This window comes from Rhea pennata, chromosome 24 (assembly GCF_028389875.1).
Source record: "Rhea pennata isolate bPtePen1 chromosome 24, bPtePen1.pri, whole genome shotgun sequence".
NCBI classification, from domain to species: domain Eukaryota; kingdom Metazoa; phylum Chordata; class Aves; order Rheiformes; family Rheidae; genus Rhea; species Rhea pennata.
Window position 1 is genome coordinate 4,719,089 of NC_084686.1, and position 25,368 is coordinate 4,744,456.

Sequence of the window (25,368 nt, forward strand, 5' to 3'; positions counted from 1 at the left end):
CACTTCTGTGTACAACTCCATTCCTCTGTTACTTACTTACTTTTCTCTTTTCAGTTCTAATGCTTATGGTTTCTTTTTCCAGTATGACAGACTTAACCTGCTCAAAGTAAGAATATCTTTTTCCTTTTCCTTTCTTTCTTCCCCCCATTGTACCATCTCTTGGTTTTCACGGTTCCCATCCCCCTCTATCCTGACCCTGAGTGAGTTAAAACAACCAACTATCCCCTCAAGAAACTATCTGAAGATAGAGGCAGAAGGTCAGATTTACACTGAGGCTTGGTCTCCCTTCACTTTGGGCTTTTTGTAGTATGTTCTACCTGCTGGTAGTACAGCAGGCTCGAGAGAGAGGGATCTCCTAAAGTTCAGAGCACTTGGTGGAGGCAAAAGGTGAGCTTTGGATCATTTCAGCAAGACGTTGCTCTGTTTTTGTAACTTCCGCTGGCAGTAAAGATGGTAAATAGTGCACAGGGAAATTATTCTCACTCGTAGAATGAACATTTCAGTGGGGTAGTTGTGAGATGGAGAAGAGCAAAGGAAACATCCACTGGCAAAAAAATGGCAGGAGTGTGTACCCAAGTCAGGGAGGCTATCAGCACAGCTCTGTGGAAAAGGGAAAAAAAGCCCCAGAGGAGCCAGGGTTTGGGGAAATCAGCTGTGGGTTACTGTAATTAATGCAGCAGAGGGGAACAAAAACCCTTTGCAGTGTGCTGACACCACAACATGTGCAACCTGCTTTTGAAGTCACAGTGCCAGCAGTGTTTCTGTTTTCTCTCTGCCACTTTTAGTTAATTATGGATTTTTTTCCCCAGGAATTTCTAAGTAATGCCTTTTGCTCGTTCATTCAGACAGATGGCAAAACAAATCTGCAGGAAAATTGCTCTATCTTAGACCCTGTGCTCCTGAGCACAAGGTAGTGTGTGCAGGGATTACACTTAATTCCCCTGTTTTTTTTTTTTTTTTTTTTTTGTTTGTTTGTTTTGTTTTGTTTTTTGTTTGTTTTGGTTTTTTTAAGTGTAGCCTGAATTGCATAAGGCCTTTTTCCGTGCCCTACTTGGAGAGAAGAATGACTTTGACCATACCCCCCTCGAAGCAGTGCACATACCCTCGATTGCTTAGTGCAGCATATGGCCAACCAGGGAGAAATGTGGCTAGCAAGAGAAAACTCCTCTGGTTAGTTGGCGAGCCATTCTGTGTGTTCAGGTTGTCAGTTCATGTCCTGTCCCCAGGATTTGTGGGAAGGCTTTAGGGGTGGCGTTCTTTGAAACGTGTAGCTTTTGTGTTTTGGACTGTGGCATGTACCTTATTACTGTGGGTGTAGTCACTGGAGACCAGTGCAGTGAAACAAGATGCTTTTCCAACTGGCAGAAATGGCCAAGGGTGCAAGGGGATTCTTGAGAAATGTCGGCTCTGTGAGTGAGATCCAGGCACCAGTAAAACTGCCTGTTGAAGTGGCATGTGTGAGTGTAGAAACTGAAGGCACTGAGGTCTAGGAAGAGAAAGAGCAAACAGTGTCAGCAACCACATGTCATCTTCATAATGTCTGGTCCAACACGATCTCATGAACACTTGGCACTTACTTTCCCTTTATGTTTTCCCTCATTTTCCAGAGTGGATATAATACTGTGAAAAATACTCTGGGTCCTAGGTCAGAAGCAAGGTGACATCAAAGAAAGAAATGTAGTAAAACGCTGTTTCTGTCCTTGTCCATTAGAGTGACTCCCCCGGGGTGGAGGACACGTGCTGCCGCTGGTCACTGTTAACGCTGAAAGGCTACAGTGCCCCAAGCCTCATTGCCCTGAGGTAGATGTGCCTGAAAGTGGGGGATGCCTGTGCTTTCTGACTTCTCTAAAATACCCTTGCAGTTCTGCTCGGGGTCCTGATGTTGGAAAGGCTCCCTTGGTGCGGGAGTGTGAAGCTTGTTTCGTCCTCTCTCTCTGTGCAGATAAATCTCATCTGCAGCTGAAAACTGCCAAGTGTGGCTTTCCAAGCTGAGCTAGGTTTTCTGCACGCTCTGATGTGATATGTGGCCTAGCCTCTCAAACTGTCTGAAATGAGGACCGCCCCCCCACCCCCAAAAAATCACATGCACAGATGATGCAAAACGCTATGCACTGAAGTTTTGCAAAAAAAAAAAAAAAAAAAAAAAAAAAAAAAAGGCGGGGGGAGGCTGCTCAGCTGTTCTAGCAATTTTCATCAGCAATTTTCCTGTCTCTGTGTGTGTCCCTTTTAAAATTTAAAATGCTATTGAAAGTTTTGCCTGATGGCTATTGTGAGTAAAATTGTGTCCCTGGCTCCTCCTAGTTCTTTGAAGGCTTATTTATTACGGGGTCCTTAGACTACAGTGTGATTTTTACAACCTAGCCAGCAGATATGTGGAAAAATGAAGCTTCTAAAAGAAATGGCTGACGAATGATTAGCTTCTCTGTTGCTAGCGGGCGCTGCTGTTCTGCCAGAGTGATTGCAGCATGCGCGCATGTTCGTGTGTGCGTGCGTCTGTGTGGACGTGCACACATTAGCCTGAACCGTTTCCTATAATAGACTCGTGCTCTTGGATTTCTTCTTTGTTCCTATAACTGGGAATAACCATGTCAGACCACTCTGTGAAATCCACTGAAACCTTCTGTTTAATCCCACTTTCGATTAATTATACAAACCAGATTGGACTTAGTTTCTCTGTCCACCTTTCTTTTTGATCCTAAGATCTCTGTGCTAACTAATGCTTCTCTTTTATTTTGTCCTTACAGAAAAGCCAGAGTTGGTATAATGTAAGTACTCCAGTTTCTCTTGTCCCTTGGCGAATACGGGTTGGGTACTTGGGAGGGAGAAGGTGCAAAGGGGCTTTGCAGTGGCACTGGGGCATACTGACCATTTCCAAAAAGAGGAGTTGGAAATGGCTCAGAACTGGCAAAGGAGGGCTGACATCCGAATGGGAAGGATGCCAGAGATAGGGAGCAAAAGCTCTGTCTTTTCTGTCACATTTCTGATGATCTCCGCATCCTGTACTTCCCAGTTTCCCAGCAGAGTTTGTCTTGATGTGGTGCCAGAGCTGCCACCATGCAAACCCTTTGCATCTCTCAGGGTGGTTTGGGGTGAGAGAGGAATTATTTTCTGTTGACCTCACAGAAACACAAGCCATCTTGTGCTTCTGCCTTGATCTTATATCTTATTTTTTGCTCTGCAAGCATGAGAGTGGCAGTGTTTTAGGCACAAAGCTGCTGGTTAGCAAATCTCCACAATCCGGTAGTGTCACCTTTGCACAGTTGAACCTCCACCTCTCAAGTGCTTTGAAGTAGATAGGAGCAATGCAGTGACTTTGTAGGCAGCTGCAGCAGCCGTTCTGTGCTCAACAGCAGTTCCTATCTTCCTGCAACCTGAGACAGCAGAAGCCATGATTTTAGCTGACCTGCTGTGGTCGGGTTTGATGAAGGCATGGAAGGCGGAATCATTTGCTTGCTGTAATCGCACTAGCCTCAATTGAAGTTTATTGAGCAAAAGCAATAGCTGCATCAGGGCCTGATTTGACCTGTACGTGGCTGGGCACTAGCCTTTTTCATTCAGCAGTTGTTTCAAAGGATACTCCATGCCAGATGGATGACTGAATCCTTTCTGGATCAGTGCTACCACGTTAGCTGTTCTTGGCCCACCTTTCAGAAGTGTCGGTTGTTTGTGGAGAGAGCGGGACATTTCTGTCCAGTCAAGCGCTGGAGTTTGGGTTTGACTCATGTGGAGTATGTGTATCAGGTAGCTGAAGCCCTGATGCTGCAGATCCATGGCTATCAGCATCAACATTAGCTCAGGTGTATCTGGAATTGTGTGCCTGGATCACAGGATAGACTTGTCCCAGAGGTCTGCTGACAGAGCCGGCTCTTTCTTTGTTACCAAGTGGAGGAGGAGGTATGTTTTCCTCATTCACTGTGCACCTTTCCCTGCGTTAGTAATTATTAACCTGTGCACGTCTGCCGTGCCTTTGGGAGGAAATCTCCTCTGAGGATTATTTCAGGTGTTAAATGTGCTTTAGTTGATGTAGGGATTCTTTGAACTGTGGATGGGAAGTGGACTGGCCTCCCTCGACAAGAGGAGAGAGTGTAAGAGCACTGGAGAGGAGGGGCGGTAACAGTGTGAACAGAAAACAGCTGTCCTCCTTGCTGTGGCATCAGTGCAAAACCCCTTCTGTCGCTGGAGAAGAGCCAGTTTGGATAACCAGTTCAGGCGTCAGAAGCATGAGGCAGTAAGAATAGGAATAAAGCATAAACCACAGCAGACCAAACTGGTGGAAAAGTGGCAGTTAAAGGAACTGTGGAATGAGGCGGTTTGGGTAGATACACATGCCTGACCAGGCAGGTGAACAAACAGATTACAGCAAAAATGTGAAGTCCGTGGCCAATGCTAGAGGTGAGCTTTACTTTTAGACAAGAGTTGCTTCTGACTGCAGCTGCTGAGATCCGTTCCCTGCTGCATGATGCTTGGCTGTGGTCTGCTTCTGTGGGTCTCCTGTGTTTTCATGTCCTCTCTATCTTATCTTTCTGTTCTCTTGTTTTTCCTCCATGTATTTTCAGCATGAGAGACATTACATCCGGAGAGTAAGCACTGGCTGCATTCTTTGTGGTTTTCCCCACCCCTAATTATTTTCCTTAAAACCCAACCAAAACAAAACAAAAAGCGTGTTCTAGTTTCTAGAGGCATTCTAGCCAGATAAAAGCAGCGATGTGGAAATAGGAATGGGCCACAATCTCCAGGAAGGCAGTGAGTCCTACTTGGCAGTATGATCATTGTCAAAAATACACTTGTAGATCTCCTTGAGATAGTTTCCCCTCTTTGCCAACCCCTTCCAGCCAGAATATTTGTGACACTTGGGCCATTTGGATTACCCTATTCCTTCTGGCACTGAGAACAGCTCCAGAAATGAATTGGGGGAGGTTACCCCCCCCCCCCCATGAAGTCTTGCAATTTAGCTTCCCCTCACACTGATTTTCCTTAAGCTTCTGTATGCTCAGAGCAAATGCACCACGTTGTTGGTGTGTGTCACTTTGGCAACCCCAGGTGCCACATACTGTACAAACACCAAAAAGATAGTCCTTGCCTGGAGAGCACACAATCCTCCCAACTCCCCAGAGCATCACTGGTCAGAAGGCCAGTTTTCTAAGACGATAACTTCAGCCTGCTGCTTTTAACTGGTCTTTTTTTCCTTGTAGCTGTGTCCCTCTTTGCCAGTTGGAACCTTTCCCTTTCTCTCTTCAGGATTCCTTTTTTGCTACTTTTTCCTCAAGATGTTTGCAACTTACTTCTCTTTCCTTGTGTGTTCTCCTTTTGATCCTACTGATGCGTTTTGGGATTGTTGTCCCTGGCAGATTGACAAGTGGGAGAAAGGGAGTGAACCGAGGTCATGATATGGTTTGGCAGGAGACCTTTGCTTTCTTGGTCTTGGTACCTTTTCTTCTTTGCCCTCCAGAGGAAGAGTACAGACTGGGGATGGCAGGTGCCCTGTGAGATTTAGAAAAGAACTCCAGTTTGAGAACAAAGATGCTCAACCTTATGGAGCCTGCTTTGGGTTTGCGTCCTCGTGGCAGAAGAGCACACATCACTGGGTTGGCGGCATCCACTAGCAGCAGAAAGGAAAAGCCCTCTGAGGTGTTTGTTGTGCCTTTGGGGAGGAGCAGCAGGCAAGGAGACTCTGGCCTGGAAGAACCGTTACTCTGCCGGACTAAAACTCAGTTTGCCGGTCAGCCATGCTTTAGGCATCAGGATGCAGTTGGATGGAGTGTGTCTATTTTGGGCCTGAGTGTTTGCATGTTGAATTATTATTTACCTTTTAGGAAAGAGTAGAGCTCAAAACCAAGTTGTCTCTGTAGTTTTGTTTACTGAAACACAGGTGGGGCTTGTTCCACAGACCTGATGTGCTTAGAGAGGTGAAGAATTTGTGCATGTCTTATCTGGTGACTAGTGCAAAAAAAATAACAGAGGACACTAATTTGCACTCTCTGGTGTTCTTAAATACTAGTAGAAACATTTGCTCTATTCGTAAGATGTCTGCAGAAAAGATTGTCAGCAGCACAGTTCTACCCGCTTGGCTTTGGGAGAGCAGAGCCTGCGCTGGGGATCGCACTGCGGATCACGCTGAGCGGGACAAAGCCCTGGCTGAAGCCCCGCATCTGCCGTTCCGCAACCAAACGCTGTGCACGCCGGGAGCTTTCCTGCTGACGGCTCCAGGGGGTCGTTTCGTGTAGGCCTCTGCTGAGCCATTCACAAAACTGAACAGTCAGCTTCTGGCTTCGCCTCACTCGAAGCAGCGTGCTTTCCCTCCCGTCGCAGGTGTGCAGCAGAGGAGGTGCTCTCCGGCTGTAGCACTGGAGCTGTGTACGGTGTGTCACTGTTCACACCTTTGTAGAGTGGGTGGGAAAATAACGCTCAGTGAACATAGTAATACTGGGTCTGTGCAGTCTGTGTGTATCCTCTGTAACTTGTGAACTTCTGAGCCAATTTTGGCCTGGCTTGCAGTGGTGAAAGTCTCAAGAATAACTCAGGCTATATGCAAATAGGTAGCTGTGTAAAGGAGAGAGCCCTGGCTCCGGGGCAGCTGCAACAGAAGCAAGCACATCAGGAGATAGAGATGGTTGAGAATCCATGGCAGGTTGTGATGCTGTGAAGGGCTGAACTTTGGGAGAACCTTCACACAGAGCTAGCAGCTTCTTAGAAACAATATTGAAGACCGAATGCTGTATGAAATCAGGCTTTGCTGGCCTTAATGTGGTGTCTTTTTTCCATTGCAGTACCCTACTGGAGATCTCACAGATACTAGAAAGGAGGAGAAATGCCAGCTGTTGGAAAGAGTAAAATATTCTTTCTAAAGTCTGTGAGAGATAATCTATTCATCTTTTTAGAGAAAATACCCAAAACAGCTTTCCAACGGGTGGCAGCCTGCGCCTGACTCAGCAGCCAGGCCCACTGAGGAGTTAGTAAGGTGTTGAATGAACAGCAGTTTTCCCTGTAAATCAGTGGAGCCAGCTTTAAGTTTTGGCAACCATTTTGTCAAATTCTTTCGGCAGCAATGCAAACTCACTGTCCTACGGGTTTTCTTTACAGGCAGTTCCTTTCAGATTCTTCCCATATGGCTTACGAGGCCTGGCGTTGTTCCTGCTGCCCAGAAGTACTACACTAGAATGGCTTTTGGTGCAAGCTCAGGTGATGCTGAATTCAAATCTGCTTTCCACTCCAAATTGCCAGTAGTTTCTTTGAAGCCTCTCCCTCTGCCATTTCCGCTTGGGGGGGGGGGGGGAAGCAAGTTCTGCTGTGGGACAGGTTGCCAGGTTCTCTGCTGGCACTGATGAGCATCGCAGCCCTCTGTCAGCGCAGGTCTAAACTCTCCCACCCAAGCAGGGGGATGTGTTCTGTGCTTTTCAGTGTTCTCTCTGGAAAAAACATAAATTTTCCCTAAAGAGTTAGGAGTAAGGTCATCATTCATGAAATCGGAGAGGCGGTTTTTCCTTCCTCCTCTTCTCCCTACCTCTTGCCATCTCCTCCCTGCTGTTCTCTGGGGTGCGTGCTGTATGCCTTTCTCTGTTCCCGGGTCGTCCGGTCCCATCCCCCAGCAGCAGTTGCTTTAGCCTTCTTGTCAGAGGATCTGTTAGTGTATTAACAGCCCAAACCAGTGAGACTTTGCCATGAGAGAGCCACCCTTTTCTCCCCCTTTCTCCCACTGAGCATCTGCTCTCCACCCTTCCCAGTGCCATTCGGTCCTGTCTCTCTCTGTTTGCAGTAGAGTTAACGTTTACTGTCACCACCTCTGGTTAGTCCTCCGTGTCACGTGTGCCATTCGTGCTCTGTGAAGGGAGGCCGGTGGGTGGGTAGACACAGATCCTGGCGGGTTTTTTGGAAGTAGTTCCATAAGCAGTTCCAGCAGAGAGGCCTGTTCAGTGAACGGTCCCAGTGCTGTGCGCTTGTCCGTGATGCCAATACCTTGCCCTTCTGCTGTCGAGCAGGGACTGCAGTGAATACCATGGGTTACAGACATTGTGTTTGTTCTCCCCTCTTCTTGCTGGCAGATGGATATACTGCTTTCCATCTAACAGTGCTAGCAGAGATACCTGTGAGCTGCCCCGCGTCAGCAGTGCTTTTGTGGAGCCCCTGAAGGAAGAGAAGAGGGGAGAGTGAGCTGGTCTCATCTTGCCGTTAGAGAGCATCTTGCAGTCACTGGTCCTGGAATGAAACAGTGACTTTGCAGAGTTCTTGTTTGTTTGTTTTGTTTTGGAGATATCTGTGTGCCTCTTTGTTAGGAGGAATTGGGGTTTTTCTTTATATGCTTATGCTTACAACCACTTTGTGCAGGCTCAGCATCACGGCTCAGCAGCACTGGTGGTGTGGTGTGGTCTTTTCCCTGTGCATTTCTGTACTTGAGCAGAGAGGGCTGGAGAGTTTGGGCACCGTCAGGGCATTCCAGACCTCCAAGCAATCTTCCTGAAACCCGCAGGGAGTTCATATGCTGGAGCCCAGAGGAAGCTTTTGCTCCTCCTTTCCGAAGCAGCCTGACTCATGAATGAAACCTATTAAGACCCGTACTTTTCAGGGCTCAGAGATGCACACAGGACTTGCAGAGCCCCTGAGAACTCCAGCTATTTGGGTCTCGCTTGGCTGATTTCATCATTGCTGTATTCTTTAGACTGGTCTCTGCTTACTGCAGCCCCCCCTCGCGCTTCCCCCAACACGTTCTCTGTCCAACAACTTTCCATTACAGGAAACATCTGCTGGGAGGCAGGGCTGAGCCTGGGTTACTGCAGGGCATTGGCCGACAGAGTTAGCCAGCTACAGTAACTTAAAGCATGTGCGAGTCATTTTGGTATCTCCCCACCCGCTCCTTCCATGAGAAACATTAACAAAGACCAAAGCCGCCTTTGAGAGAGAGGGACTAGAGAGGAGAGCCGGAGGCAGGCACTGAAGGAGTAAGAATCACTACTTGTCTGGTTTAAAAAAGGAAAAGATAGCTGAAGTCTCGAGCTATTTACCGTCCTGTTGAGTCCTGGAGACGGCAGCTAGGTCTGTGAATTACAGCTAGTCCAGTGGGTGCTGCCTGTCGGAACGATTTAGGTTACTTGCTCTGGCAGTCCTGGACATCGGGCCTGGGTCGGGAGTTACAGATGCCTTACACAGACCTGCTTTGGACTGCTCAGGGCGCCAGCACTTTTGCAGTGCTCCTTTAGGGGATACCTTCAGCCAGAAGCTGGTGAGACTGGAGCAGAAGAGTGCAAAGGTTGCTCGTCAGCACGCTTCCTCTAATGAGCCGCTTCTTCAAAGTCCTCTGGAGGGTGAATCCTCTCTCAGATCAACAGAGCCTGTTAGGGCAGACGACCTGAATGTGAGCAGGAAAGTAGGTGAAGGCACATATACTCCTGCCAGCTGCTCTATGTCTTTTGGCTTTGAATCTGAACAAGAAACAGTGACAGCAGGAACAGGAAAAGTAGAGTTTGACTGAGAACACGGGGAGCTGTGCAAGTGCTGAGGGAACGCCATGGATTCCTTGCTGGAGTGCGGGGCTCTCTGGGATCCTGTACTGCATCAAGAATTCCCATGTCTGCTCTGGGACCTGGAGGGGCTGGTCGACGGATCCCAGGAATATGTCAGCCACGGATCAGATGAAATTCCGGCAGTGAGTGTCTCTAAACTGAGCTGTTTGTCTCTATAACAGAAGTTCTGGTGCTAAACTGGAAGTGTCTGGTAGGATCCAGGTTTTGGATAGGTCAGGACATCTCTGATGTGGGGAAGGGCAAGGAGCATCCCTCCACATGGAAACTGTGCTGCTAGGTCTGGTTGCTGTAAGGCATTGAACCCAAAGCTCAGATCTGATTGTAATCTCTATTCCTCCCTCCTTTCCCATCCTCTGTGCCTGCCCCAGGAAATACTGGGCTTGGGCTCTTGCTGGAGACCATCTCTGACCAAGATCTCTAACCCAATATTCAGGCTAGAAGTTGAGTGAGTAAAAATATATTTCTTTCATCTACTGTTTTGCATATTTAAATGAGAAGTGAGATACATTCCTTTGGGCCCACAAGAATGGAGCAAGTGTCTAAAGTGCTGAGCAATTAAAAAATACTAATTTACTAGTAAATCATATTAAAATGTGGATCATGGAGTGCAGCCAGACTTCAAGGGAGAGTGTTTCTAGTTCATTGTAGTGGTGCAAGAAAGAGGGAATGCTTTTTGTATGTGTGTATGGGGGGAGGCGGTTCTGTGTTTCCTTCTTCCGTTTGACAGCATTTGAAAATATTGTAAGGCTAATGCTGAATAATCTTCACATCCCCTCCAATCCTGTGACCCCACCAACACCACTTCTCAAACAGAAGGTGCCCTCTGTAATCACATTCATTTTTCAGGGCCTTGTCCACAATTCTGCATTGGGAGATTTGTGTTGCACAGCTGGAAGAGGTGGGAAATGATTGTAAAGAGAGGAGAGGGAGACAGGGAAGAGGTTGTACCCAGGGTTGCTTCACCATCCTTACATTTGAGGGAGAAAGTTGATAGATTAAATGAGAGATATGGGCCTCCGGTATTTGCACCTGCCTCTATTTCAGTCAGCTCCACCTCCAAGTGATGTTCTGGCTATTCTGAGCAGCTGTCAGCGTGTGCATGGTGTGTAGGAGGCAGTCTTTGGCTGGAACTGTAGCTCCAGAGACGGAGTCATGTTAAAGTTTAGTAAACACCAGAGGAGCCAGCTCCTGATTGCCGTGCAGCCAACAGCACAAGTTTTCTTTGACTGACTTCCCTGAGGCCAAGCGTCTGCATAATAAATGCAAAACGTGGTCGAGTCCCTCTGAGAACCTCTTTGGAGCCCCACAGAAGCGTCCCCGCTATACCGGCGAGTAGCTGTGGGTTCGCTGGCTGCCAGGTGCAGCGCCCGATGGGGACAGGAAAAGGGATGACTGCAGAATTCCTGAGCTCTTGATGACAGTGATCATGCAGGCTTCCCTGGCAGGATTGTAGCTGTACTAAAACGCCCTTTTCCTGGGGCTGCTACACTGTTCTTGGGAGTGCTGGGGATTGGTAGCTCACTGATGAATTGCAAACAGAGCGTGTGTCATACCTTGTGTGGTGTAGAATTGCAGGAAATGAGATTTCTCCTACAGCCATAGCTTCCACATAATTCCATATTGCTGCCTAGCAGACAAAGGCAAAGCCCTTCCACTCTGTTCTTGCTCTTTCCTTACGAGTCAGGTTCTCCTCTTCCTCTCACTTAATGCACTAAATCCCAAATCCTCCCATCCATATGTCTGGTGTGATGGGAGCTCCTGGCCTCATGCTTTGTAAGTGCATCTGATCCCTTTCCTCCTTACCAAGGTGTTCCTGTTTTCGCACTCCATTTCTCTATACTCATGCCTGCCCCTCTCTTTAACAGGCACTCTGTTATTTGCAGGTGTTGAGTCCAACATACAAACAACGGAATGAAGATTTCAGGAAACTCTTCAAACAGCTTCCTGACACAGAGCGCCTCATCGTAGGTAAGGACAGCCCCTTCGTGCTGCAGTCTGTTGCACCAGCCCATCGTCTGGGAGGAAATCCAGCACCAGGACACACAGCTTTTTTCTCTTCAAAGAGATTGTCACCAAAGGAACTAGCCCGGCGTCTCTTTCCTGTGGACAGTCAATCCCCCTCATTGCCATTTCTAATGGGTTTCATTCATACGGCTTCAGGAGAGCAATGCTGATTTGTGTCACCTGCAGCTTTGTCTCCTCATGATTAGAGGAGCATGCTTTCCCGAAACCTGAGAGTTTGTCAGAGCTTGAGCTCTTTTCTCATCAGGTTAGGATGGCACGTCTCAACACGCGTGCCATGGAGCTTCCCCTTTTCTAACCCGTTTGTGTATGCTCCGGGCTCCCTACTCACACACGTCTGTCCTTCCCATATCCATTTAGGCTTTGGCCATGCAACGGACTAGTGATTGCCTACGGCACTGCATCTGTTCTTTTATCTTATGTAACTGGTGATCTCATTCCATGTCTCATGCCGTTGAAAGATGCACATAGTAGAAGAGAAACACAAACTGTTTAGGATGCTTAAACTGGGAGAGAGATGAACAGTGGCACCAGAAGGTGAAAAGGAAAACACGGGTTAAAATGTGGAAATATTTTGTAGGATGCTTCAGAATGTCGTGCTAATAAAGCGAGATAGTCACTCAGTAAGACAGATTGCCTGTGACGTGTCCTTGGGAGGAATCCTATCCTAGTGGACAGAGCAGCAATTGTGGCACAGCACCTTCCAGCTCTGCCTTTGACTTCCGGCAGGGTTGTGTCAGGTTGTTTCTTCTCTTGGTGCTGCTGCTTATCCTCACCCTTAGGCTGTCCTGTCTGTTTTTGGTGCTCCTTAATTGTCATGTTCTCTACCCACAGATTACTCATGTGCGCTTCAAAGAGACATTCTCCTGCAGGGCCGCCTCTACCTCTCCGAAAACTGGATCTGCTTTTACAGCAACATCTTCCGCTGGGAGACACTGGTGAGGCTCTCTGACTGTCCCACTGAGCATATGTTTTATGTCAGCATGTTTGCTGACAGCCTTAAAAGCACTCTCTCCATTGCCTTTCTCATCAGTGTCTCTACCTGCTTTCATTTTCTCCCTTCCCTTTTCTGCACGGCTGTGACTGTAGCTGACAGTCCGCTTGAAGGATATCTGCTCCATGACCAAGGAAAAAACAGCACGGCTCATTCCTAATGCCATCCAAGTTTGCACTGACACTGAAAAGGTACATCCTTGAATCCTCCATCTCTGGGGCCACACTTTATGGATTTCAGGGGCAGGGGAGTATTAAGCGGGTTAAGCTCCCTCTGAGGGATGGTTCCAGACTCCTTGCTTGTGGTGCCTGGGGGCTGGAGGGAAGCACTAAGGGAAAAAAGGGAGGTGTAGAGCTTCTGCAGACCTCAGGCTTGAGCTGAATCTGAAACATATGTAGCTCATATGTGGGGTGTGGGGCAGGTAGATCTGAGCTATGCAGTAGCACGCAGCTCACTGAGCTGTTCCTGTGCTCAGACTCACTCCCTCGGGTGAGAGGCACTCAGCTCTCCCCTTCGGTCTGTGCCCAAGAACTGAGCAGCTGTGCTGCTTGGCTTGCTCAGTCCTTCTGTGAGCTGTGACTGGAAAGTGATCCAAACAGGCTTGTCTCTCTTCCTCTCCCCTTTTTTGGGCCCTTTCTGAACTGATTTTTCTCTCCACCTCTTCCCATTCAGCACTTTTTTACTTCCTTTGGGGCCCGAGACAGGACGTACATGATGATGTTCAGACTCTGGCAGAATGCCCTCCTTGACAAGGTACAGAGAACAGCACCTCAGTGTTGGGATGGGACGGCAGGGAAGTGGTGAATTGATGCAGAAGCATAATACTGCCATCTAATTTACGTATGAAGAAAGATGTAAGATGAAAGAGACAGTAAGCACACATGTTTTTAAGCAAAGCGAGTGCACAACTGCAGGTGCAATTGTCTCTTTTTGCATGGAATTCCCTTTTTGTGGAAATATGTCTTGCACATGTGTCTGTGTGCCTCTGCTGAGGTGTGGAAGCGTCTGTCACAGGAAGGAGTTTTTGTGAGATACTTAATTCAAGTGAAACAGGCCAGAAGGCAGTAAAAAACTGTGGCGCTAGTAACTGACTCCACAAGCAGAGCTCTTAGCAAGTTTGTGGTTCAAAAGGTTAGAGTTCAAGATAGGACAGGACAAGAATGTGTGTTCAGGGCATCCCCCAAAACATCTGAGAAGGATGGCAGGTGCAGTGTGTGCTGGTAAGAGCTCAGTAGGTTGAATTCTAAAATAAGGCAGGGATGTGCACTGCTATGCCAGAGGCCCCATGTATCTTGCATCTGATCTGAGTAGCGGTTCCACAGTCCACTCAATATTTCTGGCTCGCTGCAGGAGTGGGACTCATGAACCGATCTTACAGGGCATTTTGAGATGTTCTGAGCTTGAGTTCGTACCATACCTGAAGGATTAAGTAATCAAGCACCAGAATGCCCCATCCTTAAATCAGGGCAATACTTAGTATGCAAAAGGATCACTTTGCATTGGGTGGCTTGTATTGCTACCGTATGCTGTAATTTAATCAGCCTTGTGAAGTTCATAACAGAATTCAGTGCCCTTGGATTCAAGGTCAAAGCAAATGGGAACTGAGATTTGGAGCAGAATAGGCAGGAAATGCTTGAAGAGCTCCCTTCCCAAATCTAGGGTCCAAGACTGGCAGGAGAGAGGGGGGGAGAAAGAAGGAACCTGACCCTGTTTTCCTGATAAAACATGTGAATTAAATAGAATGTGTATGTGAAGAAGGTGAAACAGAGGAAGATACTCTTCTGGATAGGTTTCTCAATTGAGATTTTCCATGCCTTTGATTTTACTTTGACAGTGCTGCACTATTAGGAGCTAGATTAAAATTTCCCTAGTTTATCACATACAGTAACTGCAGGAAGAAGTTCCAGCCAACTCTGAAAAAGTTCACTAGATTTGTTTCCCCTGATTATGAAGAAATTTTTGTCATTGGTCATAAATTTCTCATGAGTAAAAAAACAGCCCTTTTCATCCCAGTGCCACAGATTTAAGTCACGAGTTCTCCAGCCCCATTTCGTAGGTGCTCCAGGATGCAGTCATGGTGATCAACTGATCTGCAGTCCTAGAGAGTCATCTTGATAATTCATTTTTTCTTTCTAACTGGAGATAGATGCATGCTTTTCACAGTAATACCCAGTGAGATAAACTCTTCTTGGTTTTGAACTGCAGCAGGAAACTTTTCTCTCTTTTTGTTGCTGTTTCAGATAGTTTAAACTGTGAATAAAACTTAAGGCAGTTTTAATTTAAACAAGCTCGAGGAAGAAAACTCCTAAGGCTTTGGAGTTTGGGATAGTTGGAGATATAGCAGAGGAGAGGAGAAGAACTTGTATGGAGGAGAGATCACTTCCTAGAAAATGCAGAATTATTGCTCACATTATGACAAATACAGCATCAGAGTTCTGCAAGAGCTTATTAAACATGCAGAAGCCCTCATTTCTTGTGCTGCTCTGGATGTAGCCTGGTGTTGGCTTTCTGAAGGTGTTTTGAATAACGTGAGATTATGGCACAGAAAAATAACCAAGTTGGATTTTAGGGCGGAACCTGAGCTGACAGTAAAATCTTGCTTGGCCGAAGTGCCTGTTATCCTTGATCAGGGCGCTTCCTAAGTCCACCTGACACAAGCGTGTAAGAACACCTGTGCCCGCAACCCCTACCAGCATGGACCTGGGCCGCCCTCCCCATAGCACGCAGTCCGCCTCTGACCTCCTATGAGGGGTTGTGTCAGAATCTTTCACTTCTGCTTTCAGGGCAAGAAACTTTATACTCCTGAGAGTGGGGAACTGGTTGGGGCTGGGGAAAAAGGCATCACAGTCCTTAGTGCTGTTCACTGCCATGACCTGTTGCCTAAGTCAAATATGAAAATTATTTAGTCAATACCAAATTAGTACTTGGAAGTGCAAGACCCAGTGTAGATGTGAAGTGAAGTGAATTCATTAGCTTTTAGGATTCTCAGGTGAAAACACATGCTCTTCTCTGTTCTCCCCCTTAGCCTCTCTGTCCAAAGGAGCTTTGGCACTTTGTCCACCAGTGTTACGGGAATGAGTTGGGTCTGACCAGTGATGATGAAGACTATGTGCCTCCTGACGATGACTTCAACACAATGGGGTGAGTGAGCAGGAACAAAATCTGGTTGCGATGAAGAAAGTTGGCCTGGAGAAGGCAAGAGCTCTGATGCTACTGATTTCTTCCCTGTGAGAGATTCTGGGTTCTGGCCAAGTATTTGTCCTTAAAAGTGCAATATCTGAAAAAGCATATCTGTTAAAGCATAACATTTCCTCATGGATGTCAGTAGGAACTGAAATGGCTGCTTCTTTCCTCACCAAGCTAAATGATCAATTCTGTTCGTTCCTGGCAAATACCAAAATGTCCCAGTCACCAGGCCAGGCTGTGTGTTACGTGGTCAGGAAGTGCTGATGTTTGTCAGTTCTTCGTGTAAACACCTGAGAAGTTTGGGCTTGATATCCCCTGCACTGAGCCATTTCTGCTTCCAGTCAGATTGCCAACTGCGTAACAACTGTCTTACTTGCACCACATGTCCAGCTGTAGCTGCACTGAGAGGTGTAAACATAAAAACCTGTGTTCTCTGTGGGGTCTCAGCTACTGTGAAGAAATCCCCGTGGAAGAGAATGAAGTCAATGACAGCTCCTCAAAAAGCAGCATGGAGGCCAAGCCAGAAGCCAGCCCTCAGCTGCCAAAGAAATCTGTCACTGCCAGCACGTTGACATCTACAGGAAGCAGTGAAGCACCTGCCTCGGTAAGTGTCAGTGTCCTCTGCCACTGCAGCTGACCCGCGGTCCTTGAGTCACTGATGTCTGTGGGCACGGCACTTGAGCAAAAATGAGCAAAACTTGCCTGTCTGAAAAGCCATTGAATTGAGACTTTCAGCAGCAAGGGCATCTTCCCGTCTGTAGTTTCAGAGTAAAAGAAGTAGGGCTTTGGAGAAGGGCTGTATTTTTTTTTCCCTTCCTTCACTTATCCTCTAGGAAACGCTGTGTGCCTTCATAGTATCACGCCAGAGCAGACCTATTTAAATTTAACCTGAATTCAGATTTTCCTACACTTGTTCAGAGAGAAAAAATAGTATTGTTCATGTTCTTTCTGTCATTATGTGTGTGCATTTGAAAGAAAGAAAAAAAACTGGTGTACATCACAAACTTGAACTGCATGTGGTTCTTCAAGAGGAGGTGATTTAATACATCCCTGTGTTTTACAAAGAGCGTGGGGTAACCCATCCTGCCTCTGTTAGCCAACTTTTCAGTGTGTTGAAGCCACACAAACATTCAAAGCTATGAAAATTGTCCCACAGATTTAAACAGTTTACAGAGGTAACCACCACTTTCCAGGTGCTGATTGTGCCCTCATTTTGCTCTGTTCTTGCTGCAGTTTGATGGAGTGCTACCTGAAGAGGAGGAGGCAGTGGTAGAGTCTCCTGTGGAGAAAGACCTGGCCATTGCAAATATCATGGGAGAGAAGATAGAGATCATTGCCCCCGTGAACTCCCCTTCCTTGGACTTCAATGACAACGAAGACATTCCCACTGAGCTCAGTGACTCATCGGAGACCCATGATGAAGGTAGGGGAAGGGCCACTTTGTCAGCGTTGTGTTCAGCCTTCTACTGTTCTTTCCAGTGAAGGACTGGGGTAGCAATTTCCGAACCCCTTTTCTGAGCCCTACGATTTCAGAAGGCACAAAGAACTCCCATTCTGGGCTGCAGAAAGCAAATGTGTGGGAGGTGGCTGGAAGAATGTCACTGAAATAACGCCATGTGGTTAATCACCCCTTTTGGTGTTGTAACTCTTGCCTTGGGATCAGTGGAGGAAAAGGGTAGAACCACCTCCTTTGGGTCCTGTCTTCACTGAGGTCAAAGTAAAACTAACTAAAGTCTAAAAGAACAGGATCATGGTTGGGCTTTGCGGGCCTGTTTCCTCACAGGGGAAGTCCAGGCCTTTTACGAGGATCTGAATGGCCGTCAGTATGTGAATGAAGTGTTCAACTTCAGCGTGGACAAACTATATGACTTGCTCTTCACGGACTCCCAGTTCCAGAGGGACTTCATGGAACAGCGCCGGTTTTCTGGTGAGCTGCATAGGTTGAAGCCCAGTGACTGATGATGGGCACAGGAGCAAAGACTTGCACAAAAGGAAGGTCTCTGCGTGTGGTTCTTGAGTACATTCCTGGAGATGCAACTTTGAAGATAAAGGGTTTGGGTAATATTCTGAGAAAATCTTGGGATAGCTTTTGTCAGTAATTAAAAGCAGTTAGAACAAGCCTTGTTTGGCTACCTAAACTATATTTGCTATATTTTGTAAAAGCTAGATCTAAGGTTGTAGAAGAGCCAGGCTCTTATTTCTTTTTTCTTTTCTTTTTTTTTCTTCCCCCTCCTTCTCCCTTTCTCTCTTTCTTTGTGTCTTTCTTTTTCTCTTTTTCTCCTTCTCTTTTTCCTCCCTCTTTTTTTCTTTCTTTCCCTCTAACATCACCTAAGACCAGTTCATTGAAGGCTTACCAGTCTGTAGAAAAATCCGCTTCATACACTGGGACAGACTGTGCAATTGATGACTCTACAAAGAGAGTGTTCCTCAGCATACTGAGGTCTTCCATTTCCCTGTCACTCTCAGTTTGCAAAAAGAGAGACCTCCAGCCTCTCCCCCTCCTCATACATTGAAAGAGGCGAAAGTATTTCCTAGACTTCTTATTCCTCAGGCACTTCTAAATCTGAAGCCTTGCTACAATGAGGCTCTTTCTACAGCTGCTCTGCCTGTCCCTCTGAGTAGCAGACTTGTGGGACTCTGAAAGGTCGAGGCAAAGGCCCCGGAGAAAATAAGAAATCATATGTTAACTGTCCGATTGACAGCCCCAGGCACAGATGTCTCCACCTAATCTTGGGAGTGGTACAATACCAGCGGTTGTGTCCCTCTGTTGTGCTGATATGCCTCGTCCCTGCCGTGAGAGCATTTAGGACAGGAGACCTTTCTTTAGCACTGGATCTGGCTCTACTGCTACTGCTGCCAGGCTCCGCAGGGAGCAGGAAATACTCTCTTGAACTTGGTTGTGTGATTATGCTTTCCCCAGGGAACTGACCTGAGACCCCTCTCCAGTTACTTTAATGGAGTATTGTTTTTTTTTTGTTTTTTATGTTTTTTCTCCCAGATATTATCTTTCATCCCTGGAAGAAGGAAGAAAATGGCAATCAGACCAGAGTGATCCTGTACACTATCACCCTCACCAACCCTCTGGCCCCTAAAACTGCCACTGTCACTGAGACACAGGTATGTGAAAGGGCAGCAGGGACATAATGCTTTGTAGAAACAGATCTGACGTCTATTTTCATGGCTCAGGCTTGCGGCTTTGCAAGTTTTCGTTCTCCCTATACATTCTCCTTTATACTTTTTTCTTGTATTAACTTGCTACCCAGTATCACTGCAGATGTGAATAGCTAGTCTTCTACACACACTGGATTGCGTGGCAAGGAAGGGCAAGGAAGAGACCATAAAATTTCCATCAAAAGCAGATCAATTTGCAAACAAGCAGTGTATTCTAACAACCATGCTTGTTGACTGTACGGGTGGTCTTGAGCTGTGGTCAGTGAAACATGCTGTTCATTAGCAGGACTGGCAAGAAGGTCAGATACTGTCAGCTAGTCCTTCCCACAGCTTTTCATAGTGATGTCCAGTCTTTTTACTGGTGGGGGGAATCAGATGACCTGTTTTAACAGGTGAAAAATGGGAGGTGCAATGCACTACAAGAGCCAGGCTGACTGTGTGTGCTAGGGGCTGCAGGTAAGGCTTGAGTTAGCTTGGGAGGAATAGTAAGAGGAAGTCAAGAAAAGGTGGAGTGGCTAGGTAATACATGACAGAAGAGGATCTCAGCAGCAATGTGTACCCACAAGTAAGGATGGAAGGAAACTGTGCTGAAGCAAAGATTGTGTGCAGGGAAGATAGAGACAGAATAGGAGAGCGATAGTTAGAGGGAAGTAGTGCACTCTGAGGCAAGCAGGGACATGAGCTTTTTGATTCTGAATATAGGGTCAGCCACAGAGACACGCTTTGCGGTGTCCTTGCTGCAGAGTTAAGTGGAAGGAGTCTGTAAGGAGAGCCATACTTCCACGTATGAGTCTGCAGTTACTGTGTCTGCCCCCTCGAGAGATTTGTTTTAGGGCAAAGTCAGAAAGATCGGAAGCACTTAAAAAAGATGAGTGAGAGGTTTTCTGATATTTAGAATCACAGAATAAAATTTAAGATAGAAGGGATTTCAGGAGGTCATCCGGTCCAACCTCTGCTCAAAGCAGGGCAGTCTCTGGTATTAGATCAGATTGCTCTCTTATGAGCCACTGATCGGTTTAGTGAGAAGTAACGTTGATCACTTGCAGAGGCCCTGAAGAATTGGTACTCATGTGGCATGTGGCAGTGTATGTAACTAGTAACTAATAATAAAAAAAATGCTGGAGGTTGAGCTACTGGAATGTTTGCCCATTTTGAAATATGCCATTGGGAAACACCTGAGAGGAACTTTTGGTTTTCTTGAATATGCCTGTCAGAAAAGATGAGCTGATTTATTGAAAAATTGTAGAGATGGAGCTCAGGCATGTGCATGGTCTCTTATTTGTGGTGGAACTGTTTTTGTAAAGTGGTAGTGAAGATGCCTATCTACCGCAGCCTCGTTCTAACCAGACTAATGATTGCCTTGCATGCTGTCTTTTATGCAGACAATGTACAAAGCCAGCCAAGAAAGCGAGTGCTATGTCATAGATGCAGAGGTGCTAACTCACGACGTTCCCTACCACGATTATTTCTACACTATTAACCGCTACACGTTGACCCGTGTTGCCAGAAACAAAAGCCGACTCAGGTATACTTCTTGTGGGGTAAAGAGCCTTGCTGACAACCAGAAGTCACCTCTGGGAACTGGGGTGGGAATTCTGCAGCTTGGTGTGTCAGAAGGGGTTGGGGAGAACTTAACCTTATTTTTTCATTCTTGTCGTCAGAACCCTCCTGCTGCGGGAGAGGCAGCCATCTATTGTGGTGACCTCGAGCAAACAATAAACAGCTTCAGAGGAGTGGCAGTTGGATAAGGAACAAGATTTACAGACTTTTCTTGCCCCCTTCTTTGAAGCAGTGGCTTGCAGAGTCAATTGGCATGCACAGTAAACAAAATGCAGTAGGCAATGGGACGTAGCTCCAGAGACTGTCTCTCTGGAGAGAAGCATTTGTGGGGGACAGCAGAAGAGTTTGGTACCAGGCAGAGCTATGGGCGTTTGCGTTTGACTTGGATTAGTAATCTGCCTCTCTGCCACTTGGCCAAAGGTCTTGGGTGTCCTCTCTGGTGAGGCTCCCTTAAGGCCTTCCTGCTGCTGTCTTTAGAAGGACATTTCATGCAATGCTTCCGACCCAGAAACACGAAGGGCAAAGACCATTCCTGAAGTAACATTGTGCATAATTATTTTGCATATTTACATGGAAAAAGGCTTGTGAATTGATATCACCTCCTGGAAACAAAATTCAGTGTGACTTTCCCTCCTTCACATAGGGTTTCCACAGAGTTACGTTACAGGAAACAGCCTTGGGGGCTGGTGAAATCCTTCATCGAGAAAAATTTCTGGAGTGGCCTAGAAGATTATTTCCGTCATTTGGGTAAGAAGACTGGCAATGACTGGAGCTGCGGTAATGTCCCACAAACAGTGGCACCCTGAAGTCTGTGCACGCTTCTCTGTAAGCAAGCAGCAAACAGTGTGGTATCTGCTTGCCAGCCTTCACAGGGTCAGCTCTCAGGGTGGCTTTCAGCTGGGGCCAAGCTAAGGTTATTATCACAGTGGTTGGAAGCACTTGCTGGAATTACACAGATCCTGCTTTCTGGCATGAGTACAGACAGTCAGGGCTATGCAGGGTTATCTTCCTCTGGCACAGCCAGCGCCAGCCCATGCCAGGATGCTTTGGTTCAGCTGGTGCTCCACCAAGCAGCTGTGCCATTAGAGGGCTCTAAGTTGATGTCAGTGTGCAAGGATGGTGCCCCTCCTATTAAAGCTCTTTTTCCTTTCTCTGCAGAGAGTGAACTGACCAAAACCGAGAGCACGTACTTGGCCGAGGTCCACAGACAATCCCCCAAAGAGAAAGTGAGCAAGCAGTCGACTGTGCGGCGGAGGAAACGCGCCCATGCCCACCTGCGGGTGCCACACCTGGAGGAGGTGCTGAGTCCTGTCACCACCCCCACAGATGAGGAGGTTGCACATCGAATCAAGCATGTGGCAGGTCAGAAACGCGCAGACACCTAAGGGTTAGGGTGGAGAACTGGGTACCTCTGGAGACAAGCCATAGCTGTGTTGCAGGGAGGGTTAATGGGAGAGAGGGATCAGAGTTTTCTAGAGCAGCTGATGCATGTGTTTGAATGAGATGAAGGGGTGGGTGGAGATTTGCCGTGCCCATCGGGTGGCCTTTCACTGCCTAAGTGCATCTCCTCAGGTTCCACTCAGACACGGCACATCCCTGAGGAGAGCCCCAGCGGTTTCCACCTGCAGAGTGTCTCCAGGCTGCTCCTTGTTATCAGTTGTGTGTAAGTGATCTTTTCTGCTCTCCCTTCACAGTCCATCTTTCTTTGGGCCTCTTTTGTGTCTTTGGCATTCTGTGCTCCCCTGTGCCAGTCTGTTCTCTCTGTTGTTCCGCTCTGTTCCCAAACTTTGTCGAGGACAGACAAGCAATGAGATGCAGAAAAGGATGAGTTAAAATTTCTCCCAAATGCCCCACCAAATGTTTTGTCTGGCTTGATCACAGCTCTTGCAGACCTAAACCAGCCACTGATTTGGCTCAGTAGCTTCTTATTTCATCAAGGTCTCTGCTTTCCCCTCAGTTCTGACCTTGCTTTAACCAAGCACAGGCTCCACGTTCCTGCATGTACCTAGGAGTCCTCAAGGGAGGTCTGCTGTACTGTATGGGACACAGGCAGTGTTGTTAGCTGGCACACAAGGCAAAGGGCAAGCCAGGCAAGGAGAAGCGAGTCAACAGTTAAGGGAAATTGGACAAACACAGAGTGGCTGTTTTATTTTGGGGATGCAGTTTAGAGATTTTGATTAATTTTTCTGATGTCTTCTAAACAATGTATTTTGTGAACCATGTCTTTCAATGTCATATGCCAACAAGCTAGCTGTTATCAGGAAAGATCACAGGAAGCAAGAGAGATTGGCGAGATGTTAGCTGGGCAGCAAGAACTAGGTTTACACTGAGTCCTGTTTCTGCCACCACCTTTCACAGTTGCTGGTCTTGGACTTTCTGGATCTGTGCTCAAAATGAGCCCGCATATCCCTGTGACTCTACCGTTAGGCCCAAAACCCAGCAATATTTATCAAATCTCTGCCTTTTGGGCTGTCTAGAGCTTTCATGCGTTAGTGTTGCCGCTGTGGCAGAACTGGACTCCGAAGCAGTACAGTCTGAAGGAGTGATCTGGATACGGCTGGGGTTTCTTTTCAGCACTTAGGGAAATGGCAACCTTACGCTAACCCTCGAGGAATAGAGGATGTTTGCGCGTTCTTTTGTTAAGCTCCATCCGTCTTTTTGTGAGGTCTGAAGAAGCTGAGATTTGTAGACTGATGTTACTTTTCAGAATTTAGCTCCTTTGTGTTTCCTTTTCCCATAAAGACTGGATAGATTTACAGCAGCAAATCAAAAGCTTCCCACCAAAGGCAGTTCAGTAGCTGTCTGGCGTTTGGGTAGATGTGACTGCACATGTAGCAGCAGTGCAGGTATCTGTGGGAGACAGGTGGGCCATACGGCAGACATTTGCGGGCAGACAGCCTGGTGCCGTCTTCTCTGTCTGGACAGCCGAGACACAACTGATGTTTTTGCTAGGAAAGCACAAATGCTTTAGAACAATCTCTATTTACAGGCTACTAGCATAGAGTGGTCAGAGCACCCTTCGTTAACATTTCCAGAACACATCTGGCCAGTTGCCATCTGCCTGAACTGGCTTATAGTGGGCCATTATTCAGGCAAAATAGCAGCAGTATTCAGAGACAGGCACAAGCGCGTTATTTTGGAATCTATTGCCTGAGCCTGTCACTGCGGCTGATGGACGGGAGGAGTGGAAATGCGAGTGCGGGCTGGCGGCGGGGCAGGAGCAGTTACAGTACCTGTCTGGTAGGAGCGCGGGCTTGCGTGGCCTGCCGTGGTGTTCCCATCTCTGGGAACGGTGTCAGGAGCGAAGGGCTGGGTGCACGCAGGCTGAAACGTGCATTTCCGTATCGACAGTGCTGCACCTGAGCACGCTCTGTGCTTCACCACAAGAGCCTCCCACAGCTCAGCTTTTGCTGACTCTCACCCACAGTTGCAGGCGCGTGAATATTGTTTTTCCTTCTTGACTCTCTTCCCACTGTTCCTTTCTTCCCTCCTCCCCCATATATCTTCCGTACCCTCTCTGAGCTATCTCCGCTCAGTCCAGTTTTTCCCATTCTGTGTCAGTCTGCTTCTAACCTGCAGCTACTCCGTCTTTTCTCTTCCCTGCTCCCATTAGGATCTGTTTCAGGTATTGTCGCTCTTTTTTTACCCCCTTATTTGCCTGTTTCCCTCCCTTTCTTTGCATTCAGCACAGCCACCCATCTAGCCTGTTCTGTCTGCTCCATCTGTCATCCCTGTCTCTCTGTCCTCCTTGCTCTCACAGCTCTCCCAGAAGGCGAGGTTTTGAGCTCTGGTCACCTGGCCCTTACTCGGATTAAATTCTCACTCCCGTACAGAGTGGCCCGGGGCCCAGAAACCTTGTTACAGCACTGGGTGTTTTCCCAAGTGGGACTGGCAGGGAATGGAGTTACAAAGTGCTCATAGTAAACTGACATGTCTGTTTTTTTTTTTTTTTTTTTTTTTTTTTAATTCCCAGTCTGGTATTGTTGGTCATTCTCAATATGATGCTGTTCTACAAACTCTGGATGTTGGAATATACCACCCAGACGCTCACGGCATGGCAGGGCTTACGGCTACAGGAAAGGTAACGCCACACCTTGTCCGTTTTGCGTTTGTCTCTTCTTGCGTTCTTCCCGTGTTCGATAGAGGAGTTTACAGACTGCCAGAGCCTAGGGTTCTCAAGTAGGTGGCTTTCCTTCTGTATTTATAAGAAAAGTAAAATTTTTTAGCCAGATCAAGCTGCTACGTAGCTGAAGCTGTGAGGCCCTCAGTGTTTCCAGATAAGTAAGTAAAAGTCTTATACTGTAGGACAGTTAGAGCAGAAGACGGTGAGTTAAAGGCAACTTCTGCTTCTTCTCTCTCCCATGTAATTGAGGACCCAGGCACTAGGAACAAATGTTTTGCAAGCTTGGGCCAGTGCTGTCACCTCCCTGTTTTGATGTCTAAACCTCTCTGTATTTCTGAAAAGCATGTGTATCCCAATGAGAACTGGAGCTTGTGACACCCAATTAACTTTGAGAAATAAGTGTTTTGAAAGATCCAGATACCTGCAAACTGCTATAGCATGGGAGGAGAAGAGGGAGCAGTAGGCGGGCACAGGGAGTTCCATCACGACCTTGAGTTCCCTGGAGGTGTAGGTGGCAAGCAGTGAAAAGCGACTGCAGATGACAGCCTTTCTTCATAACTGGTAGCGTGGGACCTTGTCCAAGGCTTTTTGAGCATCCTTTCCATAATGTCTTACTGAGTATGCGCTTACTGACATGTGTGCAGGCCTCTAGGCAGTGAAGCAGGGCTTCCATATTGTTCTTTGCAGAAGGCATGTTGACTGCATCCAACCAGCCCGAGTTTATTCTTGGGATCAGTCTTTATTATAGACTCTCCCGTCTTGTCTAAGGTCAAAGACTGCTTTTTTTCCAGTTGCTG

General features: G+C 47.2%; 1 protein-coding gene across 5 annotated transcripts in view; it reads left to right on the forward strand.

The window, feature by feature from the left end:
- The window catches only part of LOC134150518 (protein Aster-B), a 68,124-nt gene that overhangs the window by 32,659 nt on the left and 10,097 nt on the right, over positions 1-25,368 (forward strand). For 2 of the 5 annotated variants that reach the window (XM_062594512.1, XM_062594513.1), the window contains exons 3-18: positions 2,745-2,765; positions 7,081-7,179; positions 11,399-11,483; positions 12,372-12,475; positions 12,627-12,722; positions 13,204-13,284; positions 15,557-15,672; positions 16,165-16,321; positions 16,951-17,140; positions 17,501-17,644; positions 18,716-18,834; positions 20,271-20,413; positions 21,092-21,195; positions 21,607-21,810; positions 22,021-22,111; positions 24,422-24,529. In XM_062594512.1, the coding sequence (XP_062450496.1) occupies positions 2,745-2,765; positions 7,081-7,179; positions 11,399-11,483; positions 12,372-12,475; positions 12,627-12,722; positions 13,204-13,284; positions 15,557-15,672; positions 16,165-16,321; positions 16,951-17,140; positions 17,501-17,644; positions 18,716-18,834; positions 20,271-20,413; positions 21,092-21,195; positions 21,607-21,810; positions 22,021-22,111; positions 24,422-24,529 (1,862 nt within the window). Of the gene's footprint in view, positions 1-2,744; positions 2,766-7,080; positions 7,180-11,380; positions 11,484-12,371; positions 12,476-12,626; positions 12,723-13,203; positions 13,285-15,556; positions 15,673-16,164; positions 16,322-16,950; positions 17,141-17,500; positions 17,645-18,715; positions 18,835-20,270; positions 20,414-21,091; positions 21,196-21,606; positions 21,811-22,020; positions 22,112-24,421; positions 24,530-25,368 lie in introns of all 5 variants that reach the window. The other 3 variants (XM_062594514.1, XM_062594515.1, XM_062594517.1) reach the window with 3 other exon arrangements.